Source organism: Zeugodacus cucurbitae, chromosome 5, assembly GCF_028554725.1.
Source record: "Zeugodacus cucurbitae isolate PBARC_wt_2022May chromosome 5, idZeuCucr1.2, whole genome shotgun sequence".
Classification (NCBI taxonomy): Eukaryota; Metazoa; Arthropoda; class Insecta; order Diptera; family Tephritidae; genus Zeugodacus; species Zeugodacus cucurbitae.
Genome location: NC_071670.1, coordinates 810,907 through 836,797, shown reverse-complemented (window position 1 = coordinate 836,797; position 25,891 = coordinate 810,907). Strand labels below are relative to the sequence as shown.

Genomic DNA, 25,891 nt, shown 5'->3' with positions numbered 1-25,891 from the left:
TTTGAATGACCAAACTTTCACTATTTCTTCTCAACCTCCTCTTTGCAGTTTTAAATTTCCACACAACGTTCGTGGGCCCTGGCGGCGAGGTCGTCAGCGACCCCAAAGTGATACGCATGAACTACCTAAAGTCATGGTTCATCATCGATCTGCTCAGCTGCCTGCCGTACGACGTCTTCAACGCTTTTGACCGCGACGAGGACGGCATAGGCTCGCTCTTCAGCGCGCTGAAAGTGGTGCGTCTCCTGCGACTGGGGCGCGTCGTGCGCAAGTTGGATCGCTATCTTGAATATGGCGCAGCGATGCTTATACTGCTGCTCTGCTTCTACATGCTGGTGGCGCATTGGCTGGCCTGCATCTGGTACTCGATCGGCCGCAGCGATGCCGACAATGGAGTAAGTGTGGTACATGACACAAACATTGTCCAAAGGAAACAAGCGTTTATACAAATGACAAATTTGTCCGGCTGCTCTTCTCTTCCCCCCAAAAAAATACTTTCACCATTTCACTGCCATTTCGTTTTGTTCTCGCTTGCGTTATTTTTACGACCAATTCAATTTCGCTTTGACATTTTTGTTCCGCACTTATTTGCTTGTTTTTATTTTCGAATAGATACAGTACAGTTGGCTGTGGAAGCTGGCAAATGTGACGCAATCGCCATACTCGTACATCTGGAGCAACGACACCGGACCGGAACTGATAAATGGTCCGTCGCGCAAGAGTATGTATGTGACGGCGCTCTACTTCACCATGACGTGCATGACATCGGTGAGTTCCAGACAGCCGAGCGCTGCTCTTTTGCAAATCAACTTTAGTTAAAGAAAACAGTGAACTATTTTTTTGAAGTGTGATTTACCGTTGCATGTTTTCACCGTTATCACTTTTGTATACTTGCAGGTGGGCTTCGGCAATGTGGCCGCCGAGACGGACAACGAGAAGGTGTTCACCATCTGCATGATGATTATTGCAGGTGCAGTGTCCGACACGTTCCGTTGCCGCGTCCAATTTCGCTAAACGAAACGAAATTGCGCAACGCTTCGTAAGAGACGTAAACGCAAAACGGCAGCCGAGCAAATGTGTGCGCCCCGAGCACAAACAAAGAAAATGAAAAGCATGAGCAAGAAACTCAACTCAAAATATTTGTTATATTATTAAATTTAACGGTAAAAATTCCTATTTGTTCGAAAACAAATTTGAAACTTGACCGATTTAAAAAAAATCGTAACTTTTCACAAAAAAAGCCCACGGTTCACCTTGGAACTTCAAAGCTTTACGGGCTCACACATTTCGCTGCCGTCACGCCGCTAGAACTAATAAATGCTGAGTTGGTGTAGTGTGCCTCCGTTGAATAATTATTCATTAGTTAAACAAAATCCAAATTCAGTTCAAATAAACTCATAAACTCTTCCTGTTAAACCTACATTCTGTAGCATAGTTGTTGTTTCTGCATCACATTTGCGGCAGTACACATTCTAGTAGCGCTCTGTAGGCTAAAATGAAATCGAATCGAAAAACCGCTCACCACCACTGACACCATTTCATGCATTTTATTTACTTGAAAGCGAACAAGGAGCTTAAAGCTCAACACTGGTACATTCTACTCTCTAACTGCAACTCCTTCTCTTTTCTCTCTGTACAAAATTTTCATAAACACCATATTCTACATCAAAACTGTATATAAACTGTAAATGTGTTTCCGAAAATACAACACTGCGTCACCAAATTTAAAATAGTTGGACAAATCTTCGCTATGCGTGAGTTTTGAAGGCTTTACGAAGTACAAAATCGTTGGATTTCGCTTTGTTTTGCGTTGGTGTTGTTAGTTTTTGATGATCAAATTGTAGGTTATGGATGTTTTAGAGTCTTGATGTGCTACTTTGTGTATGGTACGTAGATTCTCACTCATTTTTGAGGGTAAAGGTTAATTAAAAGTTTCAATCATACGGAAAAGAGAACCGAGAGAGCTCCAAAAAGCATATTCTTCCAGGAATTTTAATTAGTTCACTTTAGGTTTCAGAACAATAGTTTACCAGACGATATTCAATTAAGCTGGGATACCATCTGATATTGTAAATTTTCATGGATTTAGAGATCTCAACTTTAAGAGGGTGGAGTTCCCCGTCTCGCTGCTGGAAACCGACTAAAGATCAAGTGGGAAAACAAATCAGTAGCGCCTTTCATGATACTATACGATACAGGAGATCCTGAGCCCTGTTTTCACTCAAGTAATATCTCACTGATAGAGAGACTAATATCCACGACATGAAATTAGAATATGCGATGTAGACCTGAGTAAAAAAAAAGACCTGAGTAGAAGAAGCTTATAAAATCTTCAAAGCCGCCACAAATTGTTCCAAAAAGTTCATAGGAACTGTGAAGAAGCTTTGAAGGAGCTTATAGAACATTTGAAGAAGCTTATAGAACCATTTAAAAAGCTTATAACACCTTCGAAGACTTCTTCAAACTAGCCAGAAAAAAGTGATGAAAGAATAGTATTTTCGAAACCCTCATTAAGGAATAGTCAGCCTTTAGAATTAACTAGTAACCCCACAGCTGCTTTTGCCTGAGCTACAACCCTTTACTGTTTGAAACAAAACGGTAAGGACGTTAAGCATTTGTTGTTGTAGTTCACGTAAAAGCATAAAATTAATAACTAACTGTAGCTATAGATTATTTCAACTACTCAACACTGCCACTCGTCTGCTACCGCCTTCATAATCATGACACAACAACAATTTTGGGCATTTATTACTGTTCTAGCTTGCGTTCGTAATTCGCATACTAATTTCTTCAGCTCTTCTACAAGTTCTATGTATTTATCGCACCTACTGTTCACCATATACCCCTAATCCTCAAGCCATCAACATGCGTCACGTTCCACAACCCACAACCCACATCCCACACTCCCATTCCATCTCCATCTGTGTGTTGTTTCATATTTGTTATTCTGCTCAGTGTTAAGTATCCGAAAAGTATGCTGCATAAAACGGATTATAATTGAAATTAATTTTTTTTGTGAAGCGCCATAAAAAAGTCCACTTAACCCAGTGAGCTTGCGCGCACGCACTTATAAATAAGCACACGTTTAATTTACATTCGTATTTCTCTCCATTTCCACTATATTCCACACCGTGTAGCGCTGCTGTACGCGACGATATTCGGTCACGTGACGACCATCATCCAGCAGATGACCTCAGCGACGGCGAAGTACCACGACATGCTGAACAATGTGCGCGAATTCATGAAGTTGCACGAGGTGCCGAAGGCGCTCAGCGAACGCGTCATGGACTATGTGGTTTCCACGTGGGCCATGACCAAAGGCCTGGACACCGAAAAGGTAATGTACGCACTCACGCACACGCGACACTAACACTCATCCTCAGCCACACAAAGAAAAAAATGCATATTTATGCTGCGATTTGCTAGTATGCTGAGTATGTACGTATGTATGCAAGCAGAAGAGCTTTGTTTTTGTAAAGTATGTAAATTGTATGCGAAATTGTTGAGTAACTTAGTTGAGTAGTTAGCAGCGCTTCAGCGTAGCCGAAGTGTGCTCGACATTATTCTAACTAAAACACAAAAATTGTAAAAAAGTACACTGAAAAAAATTTAAATAAAATTTGGTTCACACACTTGACACCGCAACACACAAGCAACTGAAGCCACTTCAATACTTAATGTGTCACGCAAAGTCAGAGTTACACGCACAAGAAGCGACCGCAATGGTCGCCATAACCTCAAACACAGCGGACACACACGCACCACAGCCAACTTCACACACCCGAACTAAATTCAGACTCACAACCACGCACTCAGCCAACGCCACTAAAAAGTTTAAGCACTCTAAGCTGTGTGTATAAATGGTGGTGCATAGTTATAGGCGCTTTCCAAAGCTTCATGCGCGGTTCTCATTGAAAAGTATTTGCATTTCCATTTTCATAATTTGCTTGCGCAACATTTCTTAAGCGCGCCTTTAAGGCCCCTCTAATGTTTGCATTTGCTTTTAGGCAGCGGTTTTCATACTTATCTTTAGCGTTTATTTCTCGCTTAGCGCTTTTTTATACCGTTACTTTTTTATGGCTTAACAAACGCTTTGTAAATGTTTGCTATTTACTTTCTTACTCTTTTCCGCCTTTTCACGCTTTTATAGAATTATTTTCGAACTAATTTTCGAATCAACCTCAATTTTGCATTTTATTTTATTCGTCTCTCTCTCTCTTTTTTTGTTTCTCTACTCCCTCAACTACGTGCAGGTAAGCTCGCTCGTTCGGTCATCATGCTCGGTTTAGCGCCTCATAAAAACCGCAAATCCGTGCGTCAAAACGAAAAGCGTCCGTCAAATCCGTGCCTTTAGATGGAATTTAAACCAAATCATTGACAATTTTCAAAAGCTCACCAAAAAAAAAACAAACAATTAACTTAAAAAGCTTAATAGATTTTGTCAAAGCTTTGTAGCGCATTTGGTTTAAATCGTTATAAAAGCGCAAAAGCTACGCTCAGAAACAGATAGAAGCGTCTTTATACCATTTTCGTTGACTGTAGTTTGTGCCTAAAATAGTAGAGACCACAAATACTCGTACATAAAATACAATAACCACAAGCAACAATAGACAACAACAGTAGCACAAAATTCAGTTAAACCCAAAAGACAGTTCCGAACTCATATTTATGCTAATTGTACTAAGAAAACATCTAGGGCTGACTCATTAGTAGCAAAACACACACATACATAGTTGAGATATAAACCGATCGCCCAAGGAACGAACACTTACTCTCACATAGCGAAGCAGCAAACAAAAAGTTGCCAGGTGTCTCAGTCGGAAATGGAGTTGAAAGCGCGCTAAGAGAGCTTTCAATTGATTAAAGCTCAATGAAAGCTTCAAAGATTTTATTAAAAATTCGAAAAAGCTCAATGAAAGCTTCAAAGATTTTATTAAAAATTCGAAAAAGCTCAATGAGAGCTTCAAAGATTTTATTAAAAATTCGAAAAAACTCAATGAAAACTTCAAATACTTTTTAAAAGTTCACAAAGCTCAATAAAAGCTTCTAAGATTGTTTACCAATTCAAAAGAACTCGTAAGCTTTCGCTTTATTTTAAATTAAATTTCACTTAACTTACTCAGTAGTCATAAAGAGGGATCTCTCTAAGCGCGCAGACTCAATTCCATTTCCCAGTGAGATTCGAAAATGTCTGTACGTATGTGTGAGTGTGCGTGTGTATCATGCTATTTTATAACTAATATCACCAGCTACTTTCTCAAAGTAAAAGTAACATACGTCTAACATCAACTCATCAAAATGGGTATTCACTAAGTGCAGACAAGTCATAAGCTCGTCTTTCTAGTAAAAAGTTTTATGAAAGCTGCTAAAAGCTTTCACCACAACGCATAAAGCTTTCTTGAAAGCATTCGTCTTAAGAAAAAGCTCACTAGACATGTTATTTCGACTTGAGTCATCATGAATACCCATTATCCACTCATCATTTTTTTGGATTTTATACTCATCGCTCTCAATCGCGCCAACTATTCATCACTACTTCTACTTTACATTCGACCGCGTTTCTCTCTCTGCACTCATTTCTCTTCACCGCACATTTTATTTTTCTTTTTATTTCTTCTGTTTTTCCACATCGTTTTTTATTTGCCACTCCCATCACTTTTGTTTTTGTTTGTGCTCTCGCACTTTGTTTGACGTTTTGCCGTTTATGATGCGGCTTGGCCACTTCGCAGGTACTAAACTATTGTCCGAAAGATATGAAGGCTGACATTTGTGTTCATCTAAATCGCAAAGTATTTAACGAGCATCCAGCATTTCGTCTTGCCTCGGATGGTTGTCTGCGCGCGCTAGCCATGCACTTCATGATGTCGCACTCGGCGCCCGGCGATCTGCTCTATCACACCGGCGAGAGCATCGACAGTTTGTGTTTCATTGTGACCGGCAGCCTGGAGGTGATACAGGACGATGAGGTTGTGGCAATATTGGGTGAGTTTTGCAAAGCCATTGAACCAAAAGACGAAGCCTTCTAAATGTGCCTCCGTAGTTTGCGCACTTTTAGGAGGCGCCCTCTGCTGCGTCAATCCTAATTTGCACTTAATCACACTCTCCTTGCAGGCCGCTAACTATTTCCAATTGTACACTATATCTTTCGCTCTCTCTCTCTCTCTCTGTATCTCTCTTTCACACACACTTTGTATGTTTCCTACCCGCACCGCCGAGCTATGTATTTTTATGAAACTCACATATCGTTTGCTTTGCTCACAGGTAAGGGCGACGTCTTCGGCGATCAATTCTGGAAGGATTCGGCCGTTGGCCAGAGCGCTGCCAATGTGCGCGCCCTAACCTATTGTGATTTGCATGCCATCAAGCGTGATAAATTGCTCGAAGTCCTCGATTTCTATTCGGCATTTGCGAATAGTTTTGCACGCAATCTGGTGCTCACCTACAATTTAAGACATCGACTGATTTTTCGCAAGGTGGCCGATGTGAAGCGCGAGAAAGAATTGGCCGAACGGCGTAAAAACGAACCTCAATTGCCTCAAAATCAAGATCATCTGGTGCGTAAGATATTCTCGAAGTTCCGTCGTACGCCGCAGGTGCAGACCGGCTCCAAAGAGGTCGTCTCCGGCCAAAGCGATGTGGAGAAGGGCGACGGTGATGCGGATCGCACCAAGGTATGTGGGCACAGGGTGTACGTACGTAAGTCAACGATTGTTTGTAAATATTTGTTTGTTTTTTTTTTTGTCTGTGTGTGTGTAGCGTAGCATATGTGTGAGACGTTGTCGTATTTTATGCGCGGTAAATGCATTTTGTGAAATTATTATTTTTATTTTTATTCCATAAATATTATTTTTTGGTAGCATTTTTTGTATTAAATTATTTAATGTGCTGTTGTGTGTTTGTTGTATAAACTATTGTTAATTTCGTGCTTTAGATACCGTTACTCATAACTAATGTTCAATTTGAGAAAAATAATGAAAATTTCATTTTGGAAATTGTAAGTATGAAGGTTCGAAAGTAACGCTGGAGTACGTGGCTCCATGTTCAAGTATACAAATATTTGTAGAACCCAAGAAGGAGTGTGTACTGTACATTTATTTAATTATAATATATCAATTAGAACACCCTGTATAGTTTTTGAACTTTTTTTTTCAAATTTTTTTCATTGTGATTTTAGATAAATTTAAGCCAAATCGTCAACCTAAAGTAAAAAATCTGTCTTACTTTTCTACCTACAAAATTTGTATCATCTTATTTATTCTTAATATAATATTTCCTGTTTTCCCCAATAACAAATTTTTCTCTAAAAATCTTATAAAATGTAATTAAAATAATATTACATCAGTTATATTCAGTTTTAACTTAAGTCTTTTAAGCATGCAAAGACTCTAATACAACAAATATTGTTGTTGGGCCTTTTAAAATTATTTATTTAAAATAGATCAAGCAAATCTTCTAATTTTACTACTGTCTACATCTTTCTTCCGCCATTTATTTTGGTTTTTATGTAAATTTGTAGTATACCTTTAGGCGTCAAAAAATTTTAGTTCACAGAAAACATAGAAAGAACCATGTAAACTATTATAAATAAACATCGCATGTTTTGTGATGATCTATATAACATATATTGCCTAATTTTAGGCGTTAAAATATATACAACTTTAACAGATATAGCAATTACTGTCTATACATACATATGTATGTATATATTTGTATATATTTCTTAGCGTAATTTTTTCGTTTTAAAATTTTTAACGGGGAAAAATAACTGTATTTTTTCAATAAATACATATATATATAATATATATATGTAAACACATGCGTGATACTCGTACTTATGCTCGTTGTCTCTTTTTCTCTCTTCCCACTCATCTGAAATTAAAAAAAAAAACATTCCTGCTTTCGCCCTAAACTAACTGTTCATTTCCAATACTCTTCCAACTCAAATCTAATGATAACATTATATTATTATAAATATTTGCTTCAACATATTCGCCTTAACCCCTCAAATTTGGATGGCTTAAATGTTCGTTGTTGTGTTTTGTTGTTGTTTTGATTTTTTTAACAAAATTTTTACACAAAAACATTTCGAAATTCACATACTAACGAAAAATTTTATTATTGCTCATTTTATCTATTTTACACACGCTTAACCCTCACAACACCAAAATATGTTGTTGTTTTTTATCAAACCTTCTTCCGCACTTCCACCACTGCCACATTTTTGTGGGTTTTTCGTTTTGTTTTGTTTTGTTTTCCTTTTTACTTGATATCCTTGCAACCTCTTTTCCGGCGCTGCCCCCGCATTTTGCTCGTGTTTGTTTGTGACAACCCATCCAAGAAGTTGCCCGCTAAATTAACCCTCACCGAGGACTCACGCATCCTAACAACAGCTGCCGCACCCTCTCCAACGCCATCACCCTCGCCCTCATCGGGTCCACCATCTGCGCGTAGTACGCGTGCTAGTAAATGGGGTCGCCTTCTGGGCAGTTCAAGTGTCGATTCGGCTAGCGATACGAGCGCCAAGGTAGCAGTCTCGAGAAGTTTGAGCGCCCGCGAAAGTCTGCGTGAGAGCACTGCCCAAGCCCGGCAGAGCAGTACTTCGAGTAGTAATGGTGGACAAGGCAATAAAGTAATTACAATACGCTTAAATAGATCTAACGAAAGTATTTTTAAATAACGAAAAACTAAAAATATGCTCACCATGTACTTTTTAACACTGCACTATAAAATTTTTGATATGATTTCCACTTTAATTATTGGACGAGTAATATTTTTTTCAGTTTTGCCAAAAGCTTCCTATAATTTTCGGCTTAATTTCTATTTTACAATAAGGAAATCAGGAAAAAAATTAGGGATACCAGAGAACATATTTTCGTTTAAAGCGCCAAAAAGCACGATCAAGATCTTCAAAGCTCTAAAAAGCTTTCCAAAAGATCTCACAAATTTTTTATATGATTTCCACTTTAATTATTGGCTGTATAATATTATTTTCTGTTTTGACTAAGGCTTCGTATAATTTTCGGCTTAATTTCTATTTTACAATAAGGAAATCAGGAAAAAAATTAGGGATACCAGAGAACATATTTCCGTTTAAAGCGCCAAAAAGCACAATCAAGATCTTCAAAGCTCTAAAAAGCTTTCCAAAAGATCTCACAAATTTTTTATATGATTTCCACTTTAATTATTGGCTGTATAATATTATTTTCTGTTTTGACTAAGGCTTCGTATAATTTTCGGCTTAATTTCTATTTTACAATAAGGAAATCAGGAAAAAAATTAGGGATACCAGAGAACATATTTTCGTTTAAAGCGCCAAAAAGCACGATCAAGATCTTCAAAGCTCTAAAAAGCTTTCCAAAAGATCTCACAAATTTTTTATATGATTTCCACTTTAATTATTGGCTGTATAATATTATTTTCTGTTTTGACTAAGGCTTCGTATAATTTTCGGCTTAATTTCTATTTTACAATAAGGAAATCAGGAAAAAAATTAGGGATACCAGAGAACATATTTCCGTTTAAAGCGCCAAAAAGCACAATCAAGATCTTCAAAGCTCTAAAAAGCTTTCCAAAAGATCTCACAAATTTTTTATATGATTTCCACTTTAATTATTGGCTGTATAATATTATTTTCTGTTTTGACTAAGGCTTCGTATAATTTTCGGCTTAATTTCTATTTTACAATAAGGAAATCAGGAAAAAAATTAGGGATACCAGAGAACATATTTCCGTTTAAAGCGCCAAAAAGCACGATCAAGATCTTCAAAAGCTCTAAAAAGCTTTCCAAAAGCTCCCACAAACTTTCCAATAAGTTCTAAAGCTTTGGAACTTTATGCTTTAAAAATTTCCAATAAAAAATAAAAAAATCAAATTTTGATATCAATTTAGAAAGGTTTGCGTAAATAGTTGTAACTCTAAAAGCTTTTAAGATTAAGCTTAATTTTCGTTGATTCGAAAAAGCTTTTAAAATTTTCAAAAATTTAAGTAAAGACAGTCCAGTAGCTAGCTATAGTCCTTAACGACACATTCCTGAGAGTACGAGTATAGCTAGTCCATTTTCTCCGTCCGCATTCGGTCCTTTCAGAGACGTAAACCCCCTCAAATCCTATTTATCGGCGATACAAAAGCACACCAATGGCTTTCCTTTGCAGAGCGCCGAGTCTTTAGAGATGAGCATACAAATTATGGAGTTGAGGGATCCGCTGACAACCGCAGCAGTGGCGGCAGCAGCCGCAAAGCGCGTCAAGAGCTTGGAATCGCTGACCACCGCGACGGCGTCTACTTCGTGGGTGGAGCGCAAATGGCGGCGCATACGCATACTGGATGTTAGTAAATGTAGCAGACACAATATACATTAGTTAACAAAGCGAAAATATTTTATTTTGTTTGAAATTTGAGTATGATTTAGCAAATAGTACGGAAAGTAGTTGGCAGCACTGGGAGATTTGTAATGTAGTGTCTGCTATGATTGTAAGCCAGCGTTGCCACACATAGCATAAGAGAAAACTGTGACTTAGTTGCTAGTTATTACTTGGCTGTTTTGTCGATTACATGTCTGGCTTTTCAGTTGTTTTAATGCTGAGGTTTTTTGGTATGTACTTGTATGATTTGTTAAAGTATGTTGATTCTGAGTTTGAATATTATTTTTGTCATTTACTCGAATGTCCAGTTTAGTTTTTATAGCAGTAAGTTTTGATTTGAGTAAACTTCGCGCTCAATCGTTAAATAAACAAAAATAATTAAAAAATCTAACAAATTAAACCAATTATTAATAAACATTATCTTTCCCTCTCTCACTTCCCAAAAAAATGAATATGCATGCATACCGTTTGACCTAATCTACCCTGTAATACCGCAAAACCTCCACAATCATCAACTCCTATGCAACCCTGGACATTGAAATGGCTGCAACACAAAATTAAACTTCCGTTCGTTGGCTTCGTGAAACATCGTGCTGACCGACGCACGCGCACTTCGGATATGATCGTTTTATTCGCTCGCTCTCGCACAAATGCACACTTTTTAAACCACGCTCTACATGTACGAACTGCTCACCGTTCGTTTTTCAACATTTTCACCCAACCCAACATAAAAACCTCATCACTGCGTATTACCCCAAAAACTGCTGCCTGTCTGCCTACCTGCCGACCCGCGGTTGCGGTCAAACTCAACCACACCTTTATTTCCCTCTCATCACACTCTCGCTCTTTCTCTCTCTCTCAATTATATGAATGAATTCAGGTTTTTCCTAAAGCTCCTAAACTACAGGCCAGTCAAGCGGCGCTTGCGCGCCAGGACACAATCGACGAAGGCGGCGAGATTGACGCCTCGCCCCCCAGTCGTGACACGCGGCTAGTTGGCGAAAGCGGCTCTGCAGCAGCAGTGGCGGCGGCTGCGTTAGCGGCTAAGGAGCGTAATCTTGCCTTGGAGCGTGAAAGGCAGATCGAAATGGCTTCATCGCGCGCCACCACATCAGACACCTACGACACAGGTTTGCGCGAACAACCACCCACGATGGCACAGCGCGACTTGATCGCAACCATGTTGGATTTAAAGGTCGACGTACGTCTGGAAATGCAACGCATGCAGCAGCGCATAGGACGCATTGAGGACCTGTTAGGTGAGCTGATGAAACGGTTGCCTGCACACGAATCCTCGGGTCAAACAACGCCAGCTGATGAACTTGGACCGGGTAGTGGTGGTGTTAACGCGCCTGTTGCGGGCGTTGGCAGCACAGTTCTCACCACGCGAATTGGTGTGGTCGATGGCGGCGGTGGCGGCACGCACTCGACCGCGGTTACGCCAGCTGCAGACACTGTGATAACAATTTCAACGGTGCCGCCCACGCCACCCATCAGCACAAGCGCCGCCTCGGGTGTAGTGGTACAGATCGGCGGTGTAGGTGGTGGCGGCGCAGGAGGCGTTGGTGTGCCTACAACTACGACGTCCGCAACTGTGGCGGTAGGCGCAGGCTCCACGCCCATTCCACAGACACTCAGCCTGCTTAGCCCAGCACAGATGGGGTTAGCGGCGACACAAGGCGGCAATGGACTGGGACCGCTAATGCTGAAGAAACGGCGTTCGAAGAGCAGGAAGGCACCAGCGCCTCCCAAGCAGCCATCACATGTGCAGAGTCCAGAACAGCAGCGTCTGCTGGAAGAGGAACCCATTGTGGCGACCACGACTGTGGCGGTGGTGCCAATGACGGCGCCCACGGTAACAACACCGACAACAGCAACGTCGAGCAGCGCAGCCACATCGCCCACAACGGCCGGTCCGTCGTCGCTAGGCGGTGGTGGCAACACTAGCGGCACATCCAGCGGTAGCGGTAGTGGCGGCGGTGGACGCAACAAGCGTGAATTTCTCTAGCCCAAAATATTGGTGCGCCATCAATCGGACACTGGCAGTAGCTTCGAGCAATAATACGGACAGTAAAGCGGACTGCGCAAGACGATGGCGTACAGCTGAGGAGAGATGCGGCGGAGTGCTTCATCATAATTTTACGCTGCTGCGGCTTTTGCTGAACTCATTTTTAGCATAAGTTGTATAAAGGCATATTTTCGAGTAATTCAATTTTCGGTCAACTAGAGCATAGAAGCTTTCGAAAGCTTAAAATTTAGAAAACCAAATTGCGGACTGCGATACGCAAAGCATTTTGTGGCGTTGAGCAGAAAAATATTTGTGATAACCAACCAGATATTATGACTATGAGAAATTATTTAAAAAGCTACCAAGCTGTAAGAATTAAATGTCATCTAGTTAAAAGCAAAACTGAAAAACAAAAACCAATTATAAGCCGCTTAGAAAATTTGTAAATTTATTTGTAAATATGTATTACAAAGCGAGTCTAAGATGCTCGCCTGTTGAAGCTGTGTAGATATATAATATGCATAAATAGATTATACACGCCGGACAGAGGCAAGGGCCGAGGCCAAAACGTCTCGCAGTACAGACATAAATAACTATAGATTAAACATAGAACCTTTACGATGACAGCAGAAATGCTTAGCTTGCTGAAGATCCTTGCCTTTTTAAGGAATTGAATACCCACTAATTTGCGAAAAACACACTTTGTCCTTAACAAAGCTCGATGATTTTATTTTTCTACTGCTACTTGGCTGTGCAATTTTTCTTAAACACACTTTTTATACTTTCGTGGCACTTTTTGGTTTTTACGTAAAGCTCTTTAGGGAATATGGACAGTTTTTTTAAGCTTAAAGCTTCGTTATAAAGCAACTGCAGAAAACATTCAGATTAAAGCTCTTAACAACAACCTAACTTTTCTGAAAAGCTAATTATAGTCAAATTTTTTTTAGAAAATGAATAAAGCGTATAGTAAAAGCTTAGCAAGCTATATGTTATAAAAAATTTCAAACATCGAAAACAGTATCTAATTTAAAGCTTATAAACTCAGCAGCTTTGAGAAACCCACAATTGATAATATTTTAAATTCAAGAAACAGAAGACAGAAAAAATTGCTTCATAATTTTAAACAACGCTGAAACAAAGTAACCTTTCCTCCAGAGCTTTCAAGCACAAGATTTCGCTACATAAATCTTTGTGTAAAGCTTTCGCTTATGAAAGCTCGGCAACTTTCGAAAAAATAATATGTTAATATAAGACGAAAAGCTCCATTAGGCTATCTACAAAAGCTTTAAGATTTCTTTCTCGCTATTTCTTGCTTTCACTGAATTCAGTTGTTTCTTTTTCAGCGAGAGTAGGCCACCTTCGTTAGTTTGAATGAAGCTTTCACAGCGCTGCCATATGATTTTTTTTGACATTTCAAAAGATGTTTATTTATTTCGTTCCTTCTTTCCATCCGACTCTTTAAGAATAAAGAATATTGCATAATTAACTGCCACACACAAAACATAGCGAACATTTTAAGAGAATGCAAAATTACAAGCTGAGAAAACTCAGTGCATATAAATACAAAAAAATATGCAAACTTTGTACTACAGTTTTCATTTAGAAACCCGTCCTTGAAATGGAAAACACACAGAATCAAACGAAGAACAAATTTATGCAAACAAAGAAAACAAAGCAAACGGTACTGATTATTAAGTAAATAAAATATTAAAATATTAATGTTGAAAGTTATTTACAAACAAAGCAAAAATAGGAAAATAATATAAACAAAAACAAACTACAAAAAAATTAAGCAATAAATGCAAAAACAATGCTCCATTCAAATAACTTAAGATTAAATTATAGTAATAACAACAATAAAAAATAAAATAAAAACAAAAAAATAGTAAATTTAGCCTAAATTAAGTGACTTACAAATTTAAGTTCTACACAAGAAGAACAAGAAGAACAGAGAAGCAGCAAAAGAAGTACAGCAAATACAATTAAACTATATAAACCGTTAACCAAAATGAACAACAACCAAACGACAATCGAATTACAAAAGCAAAATAATAAATAATTTTTTTCTCAATCTCACTGTAAATATTTAGAGGTGGCAACACGCCAGCTGAGTTTGCGCGCATTTTTTGTATATAAACACACATCTAGACGATATTGGTTCAAAGTAAGGTGTCTACAAGCTTTTGCCTTTGACTTGCGATCTTATGATTGTTCTTCATTCAGGCATTTTGTATTTTCAGTTGGTTTTTCATAAAAATTAAGATCGGAGCTTTTTGTGCTTCGGAAGTTTATAATGATCCTAAGCTACATTATTTGAGAATCGCTTAAAAGCTCCCAAATATGATCACCTACTCAAAATTGTTCAGGGGAGTACGCCATTGAGCCAATAATAATATCCTTATTCGAATACGAATGGTCAGTAGATACGCTTGAAAAAAAGCTCAATGTTAGTGTCATCCTTTGAGCTAGGATAATAATCGAGAAAGTGGAAAGAAGATATAAATAATAAATCAAGCACAAACTTTCTAACGGAAGCAAGATGGTAGCAGACGAATCACCATGCAGTTTAACTTTAATTCTGAACAAGTGGAACACCAAGCTTTCCAATATGAAGAGGACGTTTTTAGGTCTGTAAAAGCTTCAGAGTAGATGTAGAACTCTTCATTTATGTTTCCTCTAGTAATTATAGTCACCTCACTTTAACCGATCTGCAAGAAATTGTCCAGAACAAAAAAAGAATTCCACAAAAAACACTCGCTTGCGTTGAAAATGCAACCAACACCCTGTATATATAGAAAAGTTACGTTTTGAAATTAGTACTTGGTGCTTCGCATAGCATAACAACTACTAACTACTTACATTACCATGCGTAAATGTGATATTGATTGATTGCGATGAAAATTGTAGGCGTTTGAGGTTATAGAACTGTTTGTTTCACTTGCAATAAACTTCTAGCGGAATTCGTGCACTTCTTCACATAGGCATATAGAGAATTAACAGATTTTGTTTTAGCAAATCACACAGCTTAGCAAAATATAGATATATGGCATGCAAGCCAGCGCTTTAGATTGTGCTGCACTTGTTTAGATTGCCTGAAGCGGTTTCAAAGTAGAAATACAACACTGAGTTCGAATATCTCAAAGTGCTCATATTTTAACTACATATATTTCTTAGGACAACATGACGCATAGTTCTCCTAGGTCTAATAGAGCAATAAGTGAACAAAGTTAGGTAAATTATAGAGAAAATGTTATTCGATGGTTGTTTTATATAAATTAATTAGAAGACACTTGGTAAGGTAAGAGTTAAGACGGCGCGGCATATTTCTTTGAGTACCTTTAATAATAATTAATTAATTATAAGATGTTGAACGAATTCACGTTTAGATAATATAGGCAAAATTTTGTTAAAATTACTTGTTTCATGTAAACAAACTTGTATAGATTCAAGAAAAAATTGTAAAAATCTTGACATGAAAGCTTGACTTGATTTGACTATGCTTTGACTTTTTAAGAATAGATGTTCAGCATGTCTCGATCAGTTAACTTCCTGAAGATGAGTCTTCGCTTCTCAGATTCGCGCGACGTTTAGTGAAGACCAAGACAAGCTCTCGAGGACAGACGTCAAAGGTGGCTTATTGGTACCCAAGTAAAATTCTAAAATTTAGCGATTCGAACAAGCAAATACCATATATCTAAGGGACTAGAATAATAGATTCGAGATAACAAAAGCACGTGGATAAAAACTGTTAAAAAGGTACACAAATACTCTCTTTGTTTCTACTTTCGAAAGAACTGTTATAAGAGAGCAGAGCACTAGTGAGGAGGCGAATCGAACACGTTCAAAGTATTACCAATTTTTAATGAGGTATATAGGCACTATCTATCTATTCTGCTTTCGCATGAACTATTTTTATAAGACGGTAAGAGACCTGAGCTCTAGAGAGCAGAGTGGTGACGTTTCAAGTATGTTTGACATTTCTCATCTGTCTAACGTCTATTAACTAATATAAAAATCTTACGACACCTATTTCTATTGTTTCAGAGTCAAGTTAAGTCAAGTTCTTTCTGAATAATTTATATTTTGAGCAGCTATTTTCAGTTGAGTATTACAAATTCATACATATAGTGCAATAACTGTACCAAAATATAATACAAAGTGACATACCAACTTACCTTCCTAAACTTCGAGAATTTCGTTACCTGAGTGTGATTTAACACTGTGCTTATTTGTTATTAATTTTTTAATGAAAGTATATATTAATCTACGAATTAATTGTTACAGTTGCGTTTAAGACATAACCACAACCTGTTAGATACTTGACAAATGTATATTTACACACACTAACATACATATATTTGTACAAACGACAAGCAATTTAAATATGGTATTAAATACACACACACATCTAATTTAAAATATTTACCCTAAATCATTTGTAGTTGTAAAGGAAATGAGAAGCATATTTAGAAAATAGCAAAAACATGCAAAATTGAGTTAAGTACTTATTAAAGATAACACAAACTTTTTCAATTTAATTTCATTAAATACAAATTTGTAAATAAAACTGCTGTAAATAACTGTAAAATACAGAGGAGGAAGCCCGGAAGTAAGCGCGACGCATGCAAGCACCGTTAGACGCTTAAGATATTGTAAAAAAAAAAAACAAATTTAAATAGTTCATAGTATATATAATGTAATTAAGTGAGAATATTTATAAATAATAATAAAAACGCTTAACAAATTCGTCAACTACGCGCGCATACGAAATTAGACAAATGCTAGCAGTTAGAACAAGTGTAAAAAGACAACAAAAAAAAAAATTAAATTAAATTAGCAACACGTGCAGACTAAGTGAAGCTTATAGCAGCAACTAGCAAATGAAATATTCGAATATAGTATTTACCTAGATGTAAGCGAATTGGCGTTTTTCTTTTCGAAAGTTTTCCTTGCAAAGCCTTACATTTGAAAAATATTCGTACGCAAAAAGCAGAAGAAAATTTGTGCAATTAATTAAATTTATTTACACTTATAAACACACACACACACACACGTAATTAGGAAACGTTTCCGAACGAAGCGAAAGGACAAAACTAAAAAAATTGTAAATAACAGTAAATTAGCAGCCAACAGCTGATGCAAACAAACGAAACGAAATTTGCAAGCGAAAGCCGTGTGTAACTGTAAAACCGAAGTGAAAGTCGCACGAAGTAAATGCATTGCAACATTAACCAGTTAGAAAAAAAAATATAAAAATAAAAAAGAATTCTTAGAAGAATACCTAAAATTATTAAAAACAAAAAAAATACGCTTTTATACGCCATTAAACACTATACAACAAATATCAATTATTTTTTAATGAAACAAAATCTTACGAAAGCAATGCCGAACTTCAACGCGCTGCGTAACCGTTAGTTTACGTTCAAAGCATACGCATGTGCAATGTAGTAGGGGTTGAGGCGTTTTCTTTGTGGTATTTGCTAAGCGAAAATAAAAGTAGTAGACAATTCCTAAACACACCAGAAATGCATTGAAGAAACTAGAAAATTTTTACTAAAACACCGCAAAAGCTCGCTACACACTCACCACTATGATAAATGTATAAGTCAGAGAACAATGTCAGTAACAAACAAACAAACATTGCATGCTAAATGGAGCAAATCTAGAAGAAAATATATTAATAATGCAAATACATACATACATACATACCTAATGATACATTTAACGGAATAACTAAGATATTATATAAATTTTACAACTCAAAATAATGCAATAAAATTAAAAAAAAATATGGAAGAAAACCGGAGTTTTTTACTTTTGAACATAACAGATATATTGTACGAAGAACTATTACTTAAAATTTAAAAAAAGCAAAAAGAGAGTTCCAAAAGTAAGTACTTGGAATATTAATGGGCTAATTCCGTCTTGAAGAAATTTGTTTTCGAAACTTCTTAATCTAAGGCAATTATTTCAGACTTTCTACTGATCTCGATCGCAAATAGTATTCAATAGAGGTTTTATAATCTCTCTCATACTCTATCTAAAGAACTTTCGCATTAGTAGACTTTAATCCCAACAATAATAGATGCCTCTGATAGTATCTAAAAAAAAGTGGTGTTATGAATATATTTTGTGATCAAGGTTTCTCAGAGGGAGTAAACATAATCATCTGTAAGTACTTTCCATATTCACTTTCAACCTGGCAACGCTTCCAATTGTACTAGCAACAGACAGAAATGCAATTTGTAAACAAAGCGATCAACAAGACCCTCTGACATTTTCTTTTCGTAAGCATATTCGCCTGATCGGATATAAATATGTACATGACTTTGCGTCGTGCGAACAACATAAAATTAACAAGATGAGAGCGCGAAGAATGTGAGCGCCAAAGAAGAAGAGAAAAACACTCAAAGCATAAGCGTTTAACTCAATAGTAACGAGACAGGTATGAGACTTCGCTCAAGCTTGCTACCTACATCATAAATGATCTTACATCCAACTAGAGAAATGATCGATCTTGAGGTGTGGATCTTCAAGATCTGTTCGCTGGAACAGATCTAAAATGCGTTCAAGTTTCAGTTCAAGGTTTTCGCCAATGTCAATTTAATTACAATGAACTTAATGCAATACGAAATGATTTATTGTCACAGTAGATAATGTTAAATTATATTGAAACCCATATTTTTAAGGAAATTAAATTTCTGCGAAATAAGTAATAAATTTATGAAGATTTGTGTTTAAAAATTGCACGCTTGACCTCTACGAAAAGGCCCGTCAGCATTCTGCTCTCGAATGATAATCGAACGAGATCAAGTGTCGCGTTGAGATGTGTTGGGAACATCACAGCAAGCGAGTACCTGCTTTGAGTGATTAGTATCTTAATGAGCGTCGATCGACTGTGAGAGTTCCTTACCTCAGTACTCATGAGAGATGACTATAATCTGAAACGCACAGGTAAAGAACGACTTATGAATGAGCTATGGCAAAGACGTGCAACAACTAAGGTAATGTGTAAGTGAGTGATGGAGAGTTCGAAACAATATTGTGATATTAGTCAAGTATTGAGTCGTGGATTCTATTAGAATTTTTCAGGTTAACCTCCATATAAATATCTTTGTCTATTAAAAAGTTCAGCAAGCTTCTTCAAATTCATCGCATTTGGCGAAACCAGGAAGGGTAGAGATTCGCCCTTATGTTAGGAAGGGTTCTCAGATCAATAAAATACTAAATATATAAAAAACTACTTGGATCCTACAACTAAACCGTTGCACCTGAGTATTATAGTTACGCAGATGCATAATTTGGTATTGCAATTGCTCAGAGACACTCCAACGAGAAGGCGATTGATTAATGAATGAATGGACTGGGCGAATGCGGCGGTTGTACTCACCGGCAATTTTCAAAACATAAAGAAAGAAGACAGTGCATGCCGGCATGCGGCCAAAACAACTCAACCCAAGACTACGCAACTGCTAAGAAGATACATACCGACCGAGAGCAGCCTGTCAAACGAGTTTTTTCCTCAACTGCTTGCAGCCGGTCGCGCTCGCTCCTATAGCTCAGTGCTGGTGAATGTGCCAATGGAATTGAGTTGATTTCGGCTGTGAGCTGATCGGTCCGGCGTTGTCTACCGCGGCGATTTAGTTCAGTTTGTAACGCTTTGAGAGTTGGATGTGCGCGCGTATAATATTCTCGTCACGTTTAAGACAATACCAGTCAATCTAACTTAAACGGAGTGCGGGCTAAACGTTTTGAAGAGGATGTTTTTGTGTCGCGCTAAATTACAACTAAATCGTCAATGAATATGAAAATCAGATTTGCCGCTGACAGTGCGCGCGCAACGTTGCATTTCGTTTTGTGAAAGAAATTTTCAAATTTTTGTAAGCGAATTCTTTAAAAACCAAAATAAAAATACTCGAAGTGGCTGTGCCTACAGGAAGCTTGTGAATGTTGCTGACTTTGTTGTTGTTTATTGCTATAATATCATTTGTGTTATTATTATTGTTGTTGTTGGTGTCTAGTGAGCACACACTCTCGCCCAGCTGTGTGACATCGGTTGTATAGTTTGTCTGTCTGGCGGCTGAGTGCCAAAGTGGCGTGCAGATTTTACGAAACTGTTGGATTTTTGTTTATTTTTAGACGCTGCTCAAAAGCGCTGCGGCATCAGCGAAGGCAACAGCGAATGAGTGACACAAAAGTGAAGGCACATATAAAAACAAAAGCAGAAAATGCCGCCACACAGAATGTGCTGGTAGAAGTGGCGTAGAATGAGAGATGAGCGACGCAGAATGTAAGATGTGAAAGACGGACAAAAACATTAGGCGAAAGGAGTGTAGCTAAGAAATGAGTATAGGCATGTAGGCACAATAACAAAGCGAGCTGATCGATTCAGTAAATGGAAGATTGTGGCTGGCTTAGTGGCACTGAGTAGTTCTAGATAGTGTTGTTTACAAGATTATACAACTGGATCTCAATCGAATTAGCCAAAGTGTGTCTGAAGTCTTTTGAATAATCGAATTCTCTGACTGAAAATCCAGGAAACAGTTCACGAATCACAGTCGAATTTTAAGATCTAAGTGTCTTTTTATATAGGAAACTTGTACAGAAACTCTGACTGCCTCCTGGATCAGTCTAGATCGAATCTTCCTAAGTGTCTTTAAAGTCTTTTTATGAATAAAGAACCGAATTATCTGAATGATAATTCAAGAAAATTTCGAAATTATGGGCGAAGTTCAAGATCTAAACGTCGTTTTATATTGAAAAATTGTTCTGGAATCCTGAGAATGAGATACTAGATTTTCAGGATTCCAGATACCCCTAGTTACAGTGAAATACTACTTTGTATGAAACTTCTTTCAGTTTTAAGGCATTGGTGATCTTATTAAGGTATTATAGAATACAATTTTGGTATGACCTTGAGTTCTAACTGCTTCGTGGTCCATACTACATCAATGAGACTTCGTTTTGGGAGCTCGACATTTTTTAAACAAATCTTTGGAACGACTTTAGAATTATCAGACCCAACAAATGGTGCTTAGGAAGGTCAACTTTTTGTTGTTTCTTCTAAAAAAGAAAAGTAGATACATTGCACATATGTCTGTGACTTAGGAACGTGTGTGCTATTAAAATCAAGAATAATATATTTTTAATTCGTAATGAAATGATTACAACAACAGTCACAAGCGCTTGGCGCCGATGTCGACAAGTAATTGTGACCATAAAAATGAGTTATTGCAAAAATCCAAAATAAAAAATTAAGCTTGTAATCAAAATTACTTGGACTAAGCAAAAGGCAGGGGTGAACAATGAAAGCAACAATAACAACAACTGTACACGTGATAATAAAACCGCCAAATAAGCATAAAACAACAACAATAGGCAAGCGCACAGGCACAAACACAACGAAACATTGACAAAAAAGTCAGTCAAGTGTTTGCCGAATTAAAAAAATCAAAATAAAATAAAATATAAATTCGTTAATAATAAAAAATGTCAAATCAGTGGGGAATTTGGCAATAATTTAATATAACAAAACACGGCATTAGGCAAATCCGCTATTCGAAATTCAAACAATACAAATTCGTATGCGCTGACAAATGTAAATCTCTCTTTGTAGGCTTTATGGAACTTTCAGCAAAGGTTGTCACAAACAAAATACTCAACAAAATCGCCGACATAATCCCTAATAATAATGGCATTAAAACGGCGGCAACAGAAGTGTTAGATGAAAGATAAAAAAGTCATAAAAGAATAAATAAGCCATAGAAAAAATCTTAATTTTACTGAATTCGTATTCAAAAACTTTGTGAAAAAATCAATAAAAAATACTCCACCAATTTTTTGCTAATTTTTTTCATTATCTATTGTATGTGTGTTGGTTCGTGTTCAGCAAGTGAAACCCGACAAGTGCAAGTGTACTTGAAAAAAATCTAAAGGAACGCATGCGCAACCCCCAAATGAACGCGCTTCTGCTGTTTTAAGGGTTAATGAAAATATAATCAAGAGAAGAACAAGAGCTGTGAAAGAGTTTGGCGTTGAAGTGCCACAAATCTACAGACAAACAACAATCTACAGTGAGCTCAGACACCAACAAATAAAAATTATTGAGGGTAAGTTAGAGTGCATTTCTAGCAAAAATTGCAAAAAAGTTTAATTTCCTACTAACAGTTACGGTAAAAGTCGAACATTCCTTTCGCACACATACCCACAAAAGTGCAATTAACAAGCTTTCGCCGAAAAATCGCTCAGGAATGCAATTTGCAACCACCAAACAGCGCAATTTCGTCTCTGTCGTACACCAAACTCTTTCTGCCACTTCCACTTCCTTCGATTTCAGCTTCAGCCTTTACATTGCTTTCGAGCCACTTGTATGGCGTACAACATGCTGCCAATTGATTTTCGCCTCGTTACTTGAACGGCGTCTTTTGTACGTTTTGTAACGGCATACGGCTGTGTACAAGCAAAAAAGAACGTTGTCGACTGCGTGTTGTTAACCTGTTCAACTAACTAACGGTACTTTCGAAAAGTATTTCAATGCGTCAGCAGCGAGTGCCTGCCTGCCTGTTCACCAGCTCACCTGCTTGACAGCTCGATCGACCGGCCGGCCACCAGCCTCTCTCGCACCGCTCGGCTGCGCCAATTGCCCCACTTTCGTGCCCATTTTGCGACGCTGATCAAATACTGGTTTAATTTGCCCATTTTTGGTGCGCTTTGCACGCTTTGGGTTTGGTCCGAGCACCATTTCCACTTTGTCATCGTCAGCATCGCCATTGCCATCGCCATCAACAACAATTATAACATCATCATCCATCCATTCATTCAACTCCGTTTGGACTTGATGTTCAGGTTGCTAAATTTGGTCTTACAACCGTTTTTAGTGGACGAAGAAAGAGTGAAAGAGTCGGTGTAATGGAGGTCTTTAGTGACCACCTAGCAAGCTTTGTTGTCGACAACATTCAGGACGCACAAACGGTCAGTAACTGCTGTGGCTCTGATTTTGTGTACATCAACTTACTTGTTTTGCTCCGAAAGTCGAAACTACTTTTGCCACACTCTTTGCTGTTGTAATAGTTGTATTTTGATTAATTTTGATTTGAGATGGGTCAATAGGTGATTTTAGAGAGACGAGATGGGATGTTTAGACATTATACAAATAGACTTTTCTCCAAGTTTTAAGTTCCGACATGCTTCTTGGTGTCATCTAATACTTCGTGATTCCGAAATACTGCCAGATCTTTTTTGAACCCTATTGTGATCGATCCAGAGACCCCATCTAAGATTTCGGCGAGTAGTTCTTGTCATAAAAACGTCAAAAATTATCCAAGTAGGACCAATTATCATCTACTTGAGTGCTCAGGGACCGAATAGAACGTTTTTGTCAACGACCAAGCCAACTACTTCCAAGTTTAGTAGTTCCTACGCAAATTTACATTTGACAAACTATTAAACTCAGAACTTCGGACTAAGACCAAACCGTTCATCCAAAGACTAAACGTTGCAATAGATCCCACAGTATTAAGCTCTCTGAATATATTACTGAGTTCGTCGGTGGGCTCTGGATTTCGGTATGACCTACAATCGAGGTGAAAATATTGTCCAAAGTTCCGAACACATCATTACAAAAGCTCTCACAAGACATTTCCAAGTTGCAATAGGAAAATTGCAAGCGGCCTCTCCCCTTCCCCTGCTGTACCGAACAGCTTGCAATGCAATTGATCAGAAAAATTAGTTTGTGCTTCGAGCACTCTTTTGCCAGCGAATCGTTTCTTTATTTGCATATTTGTAACATTCGCAACGTTAGCCCGAGTGCAGTGGGAGCACATTAGGCAGCAACTAGACCAGAACGACGAACGGAATGCGCCACAGCGGTTCCCATGAAGCAAGATTAATTTCATACGTTTCAACGTCATCGAGAACATTTCCGTTGGGCGTTGCAGTGAGCCGGTGAAAAAAGAGAAGAACGGTGAAAAAGATGCAGCCAAAGCAAACGGTAGCACATATTCACACATTAACGAGATACGAGCGCTCCCCATATGATGACAAGTTGCATGCAACAACACGGGGCAAGCACCACTGACAGCAAGTACACGAAGCAAAACGTAATAAAAAGCGTGTAAAAAGGAAGACGACGGCGATCCAGAAATAGACACAAACACACACCGACATTTTCAGTTACAAAAAGAATTGAGTAAATAAAATATTGAATCTCGACACACACACACACCGTCCGAGGCAGGTATGCACGTTGCATGATGCACGCTGTCGTGTTGGGGTAACGTTGATAACGCTGAAATGAGTGCAACCAAATCAAAACCTGACAAGAAGCAGGCTGCAGGAAGACGCTGTAGCTACAAAATCTAAATCTAACAACAACAAAGCGCAACTTCTAAGCAGCAAACACACACTTATATGTAAACAAATAAAGGTAGTAAGCCAAGGTAACTCGGAGCAGCGGACAATGGAACGGACTGCACAGTCAAGACACGACAAAAGGGTCGGGAAGAAGGCAAAGAACTCAGCGCTCCGTGCATGCTATGGTGTTCTTTTATAGCTGGCGAACGGACGGTCAGGCAGCAAACATTTGTGATATTGTTGTTGCTATTTGTATACGGTCGATAGCGAGCGAGAGTAACAACAAGGCTCTGGTGGCCTTCAAATTAACGATTTTTTATGAAAAACAATAAGAAGAAGAGGGGATAGGTAGAATTAGCGCACATCGAGAAGTCCAAGAGGGTCGCAAGGGAAGCAACAAGCTAAAATACCGACCGGAGTTGGCAAACCTTGAAGAAGTCGAAAAGTTGAGGAACCTTCATATAAGATGGTTACTCTAAGTATGAGGAAAAGGCTGGTTCTTCTCACTAGAGACTGCGAAGTAGCGACAGCAGAGGACCAGTATTTCCCTCTCCTGTTCGTTCCACCGAGCAGAGAAGTGACGAATAGAACATACCGTAGTTCGTAAGAGAACACATTGCTTAGAACCTATCCCTATTTCAATGAGTTCCACGGAAGTAAAGTATTTTTCTAAATGAATTCTAGTAGTCTACACTTTCATCGTAACCCATTTCCAAAGAAACCGAAAAAGGAAGGGGCGTGTGAGCTGCTTTACGTCCAGTTAGTTGCAGTGAACACAACAAAAAGGGTCGCATGATGCAGCACAGAACTTAGCATGAAGTAATAGAAAACCGAATATGAGCATGAGAAAAAATACAGAAAAAGTTGTAAAAAAAAGTAAAATTAATGAAAAGCAAAATACAAACACGAAAGATGAAGAATGCGCCAGCAGCAATGAGGAGGCAGCGTTCTTCTTGAACCCACACTGGCCAAGCGCTACAATAAATCTAGTTAAACAACAACAGCAAAAGCAAAAAAACGTTAACATAATGACAACAATGAAAATCAGAGTCAATGCAATTGCTGTTAATACACTTGTTTGTTGTTGTTGTACCAATAGTACCTGCTTCAAAGAAACTAGAACATAATAAATGCTCGAGCAGAAGAAAAATGTGGAAAACCCCGACAACCC

General features: G+C 38.0%; 2 protein-coding genes across 12 annotated transcripts in view; both read left to right on the top strand.

The window, feature by feature from the left end:
- Window positions 1-17,276, top strand: part of LOC105212684 (potassium voltage-gated channel protein eag) — a 94,984-nt gene extending 77,708 nt beyond the window's left edge. For 4 of the 8 annotated variants that reach the window (XM_054232285.1, XM_054232287.1, XM_054232284.1 and 1 more), the window contains 8 exons: window positions 49-395; window positions 613-768; window positions 898-970; window positions 3,138-3,337; window positions 5,730-5,982; window positions 6,262-6,671; window positions 8,339-8,629; window positions 11,242-17,276. In XM_054232285.1, coding sequence (XP_054088260.1) covers window positions 49-395; window positions 613-768; window positions 898-970; window positions 3,138-3,337; window positions 5,730-5,982; window positions 6,262-6,671; window positions 8,339-8,629; window positions 11,242-12,369 — 2,858 coding nt within the window. In that variant the 3' untranslated portion in view covers window positions 12,370-17,276. Of the gene's footprint in view, window positions 1-48; window positions 396-612; window positions 769-897; window positions 971-3,137; window positions 3,338-5,729; window positions 5,983-6,261; window positions 6,672-8,338; window positions 8,630-10,151 lie in introns of all 8 variants that reach the window. The other 4 variants (XM_054232288.1, XM_054232286.1, XM_054232289.1 and 1 more) reach the window with 4 other exon arrangements.
- Window positions 17,277-19,894: 2,618 nt separating this feature from the next.
- Window positions 19,895-25,891, top strand: part of LOC105212688 (interference hedgehog) — a 73,912-nt gene continuing 67,915 nt past the window's right edge. Inside the window, exons 1-3 of one of the 4 annotated variants that reach the window (XM_054232291.1) lie at window positions 19,895-20,249; window positions 21,986-22,008; window positions 22,259-22,478. The gene's annotated coding sequence lies outside the window, so the exon portion shown is untranslated. Of the gene's footprint in view, window positions 20,250-21,985; window positions 22,479-25,891 lie in introns of all 4 variants that reach the window. The other 3 variants (XM_011184833.3, XM_054232296.1, XM_011184835.3) reach the window with 3 other exon arrangements.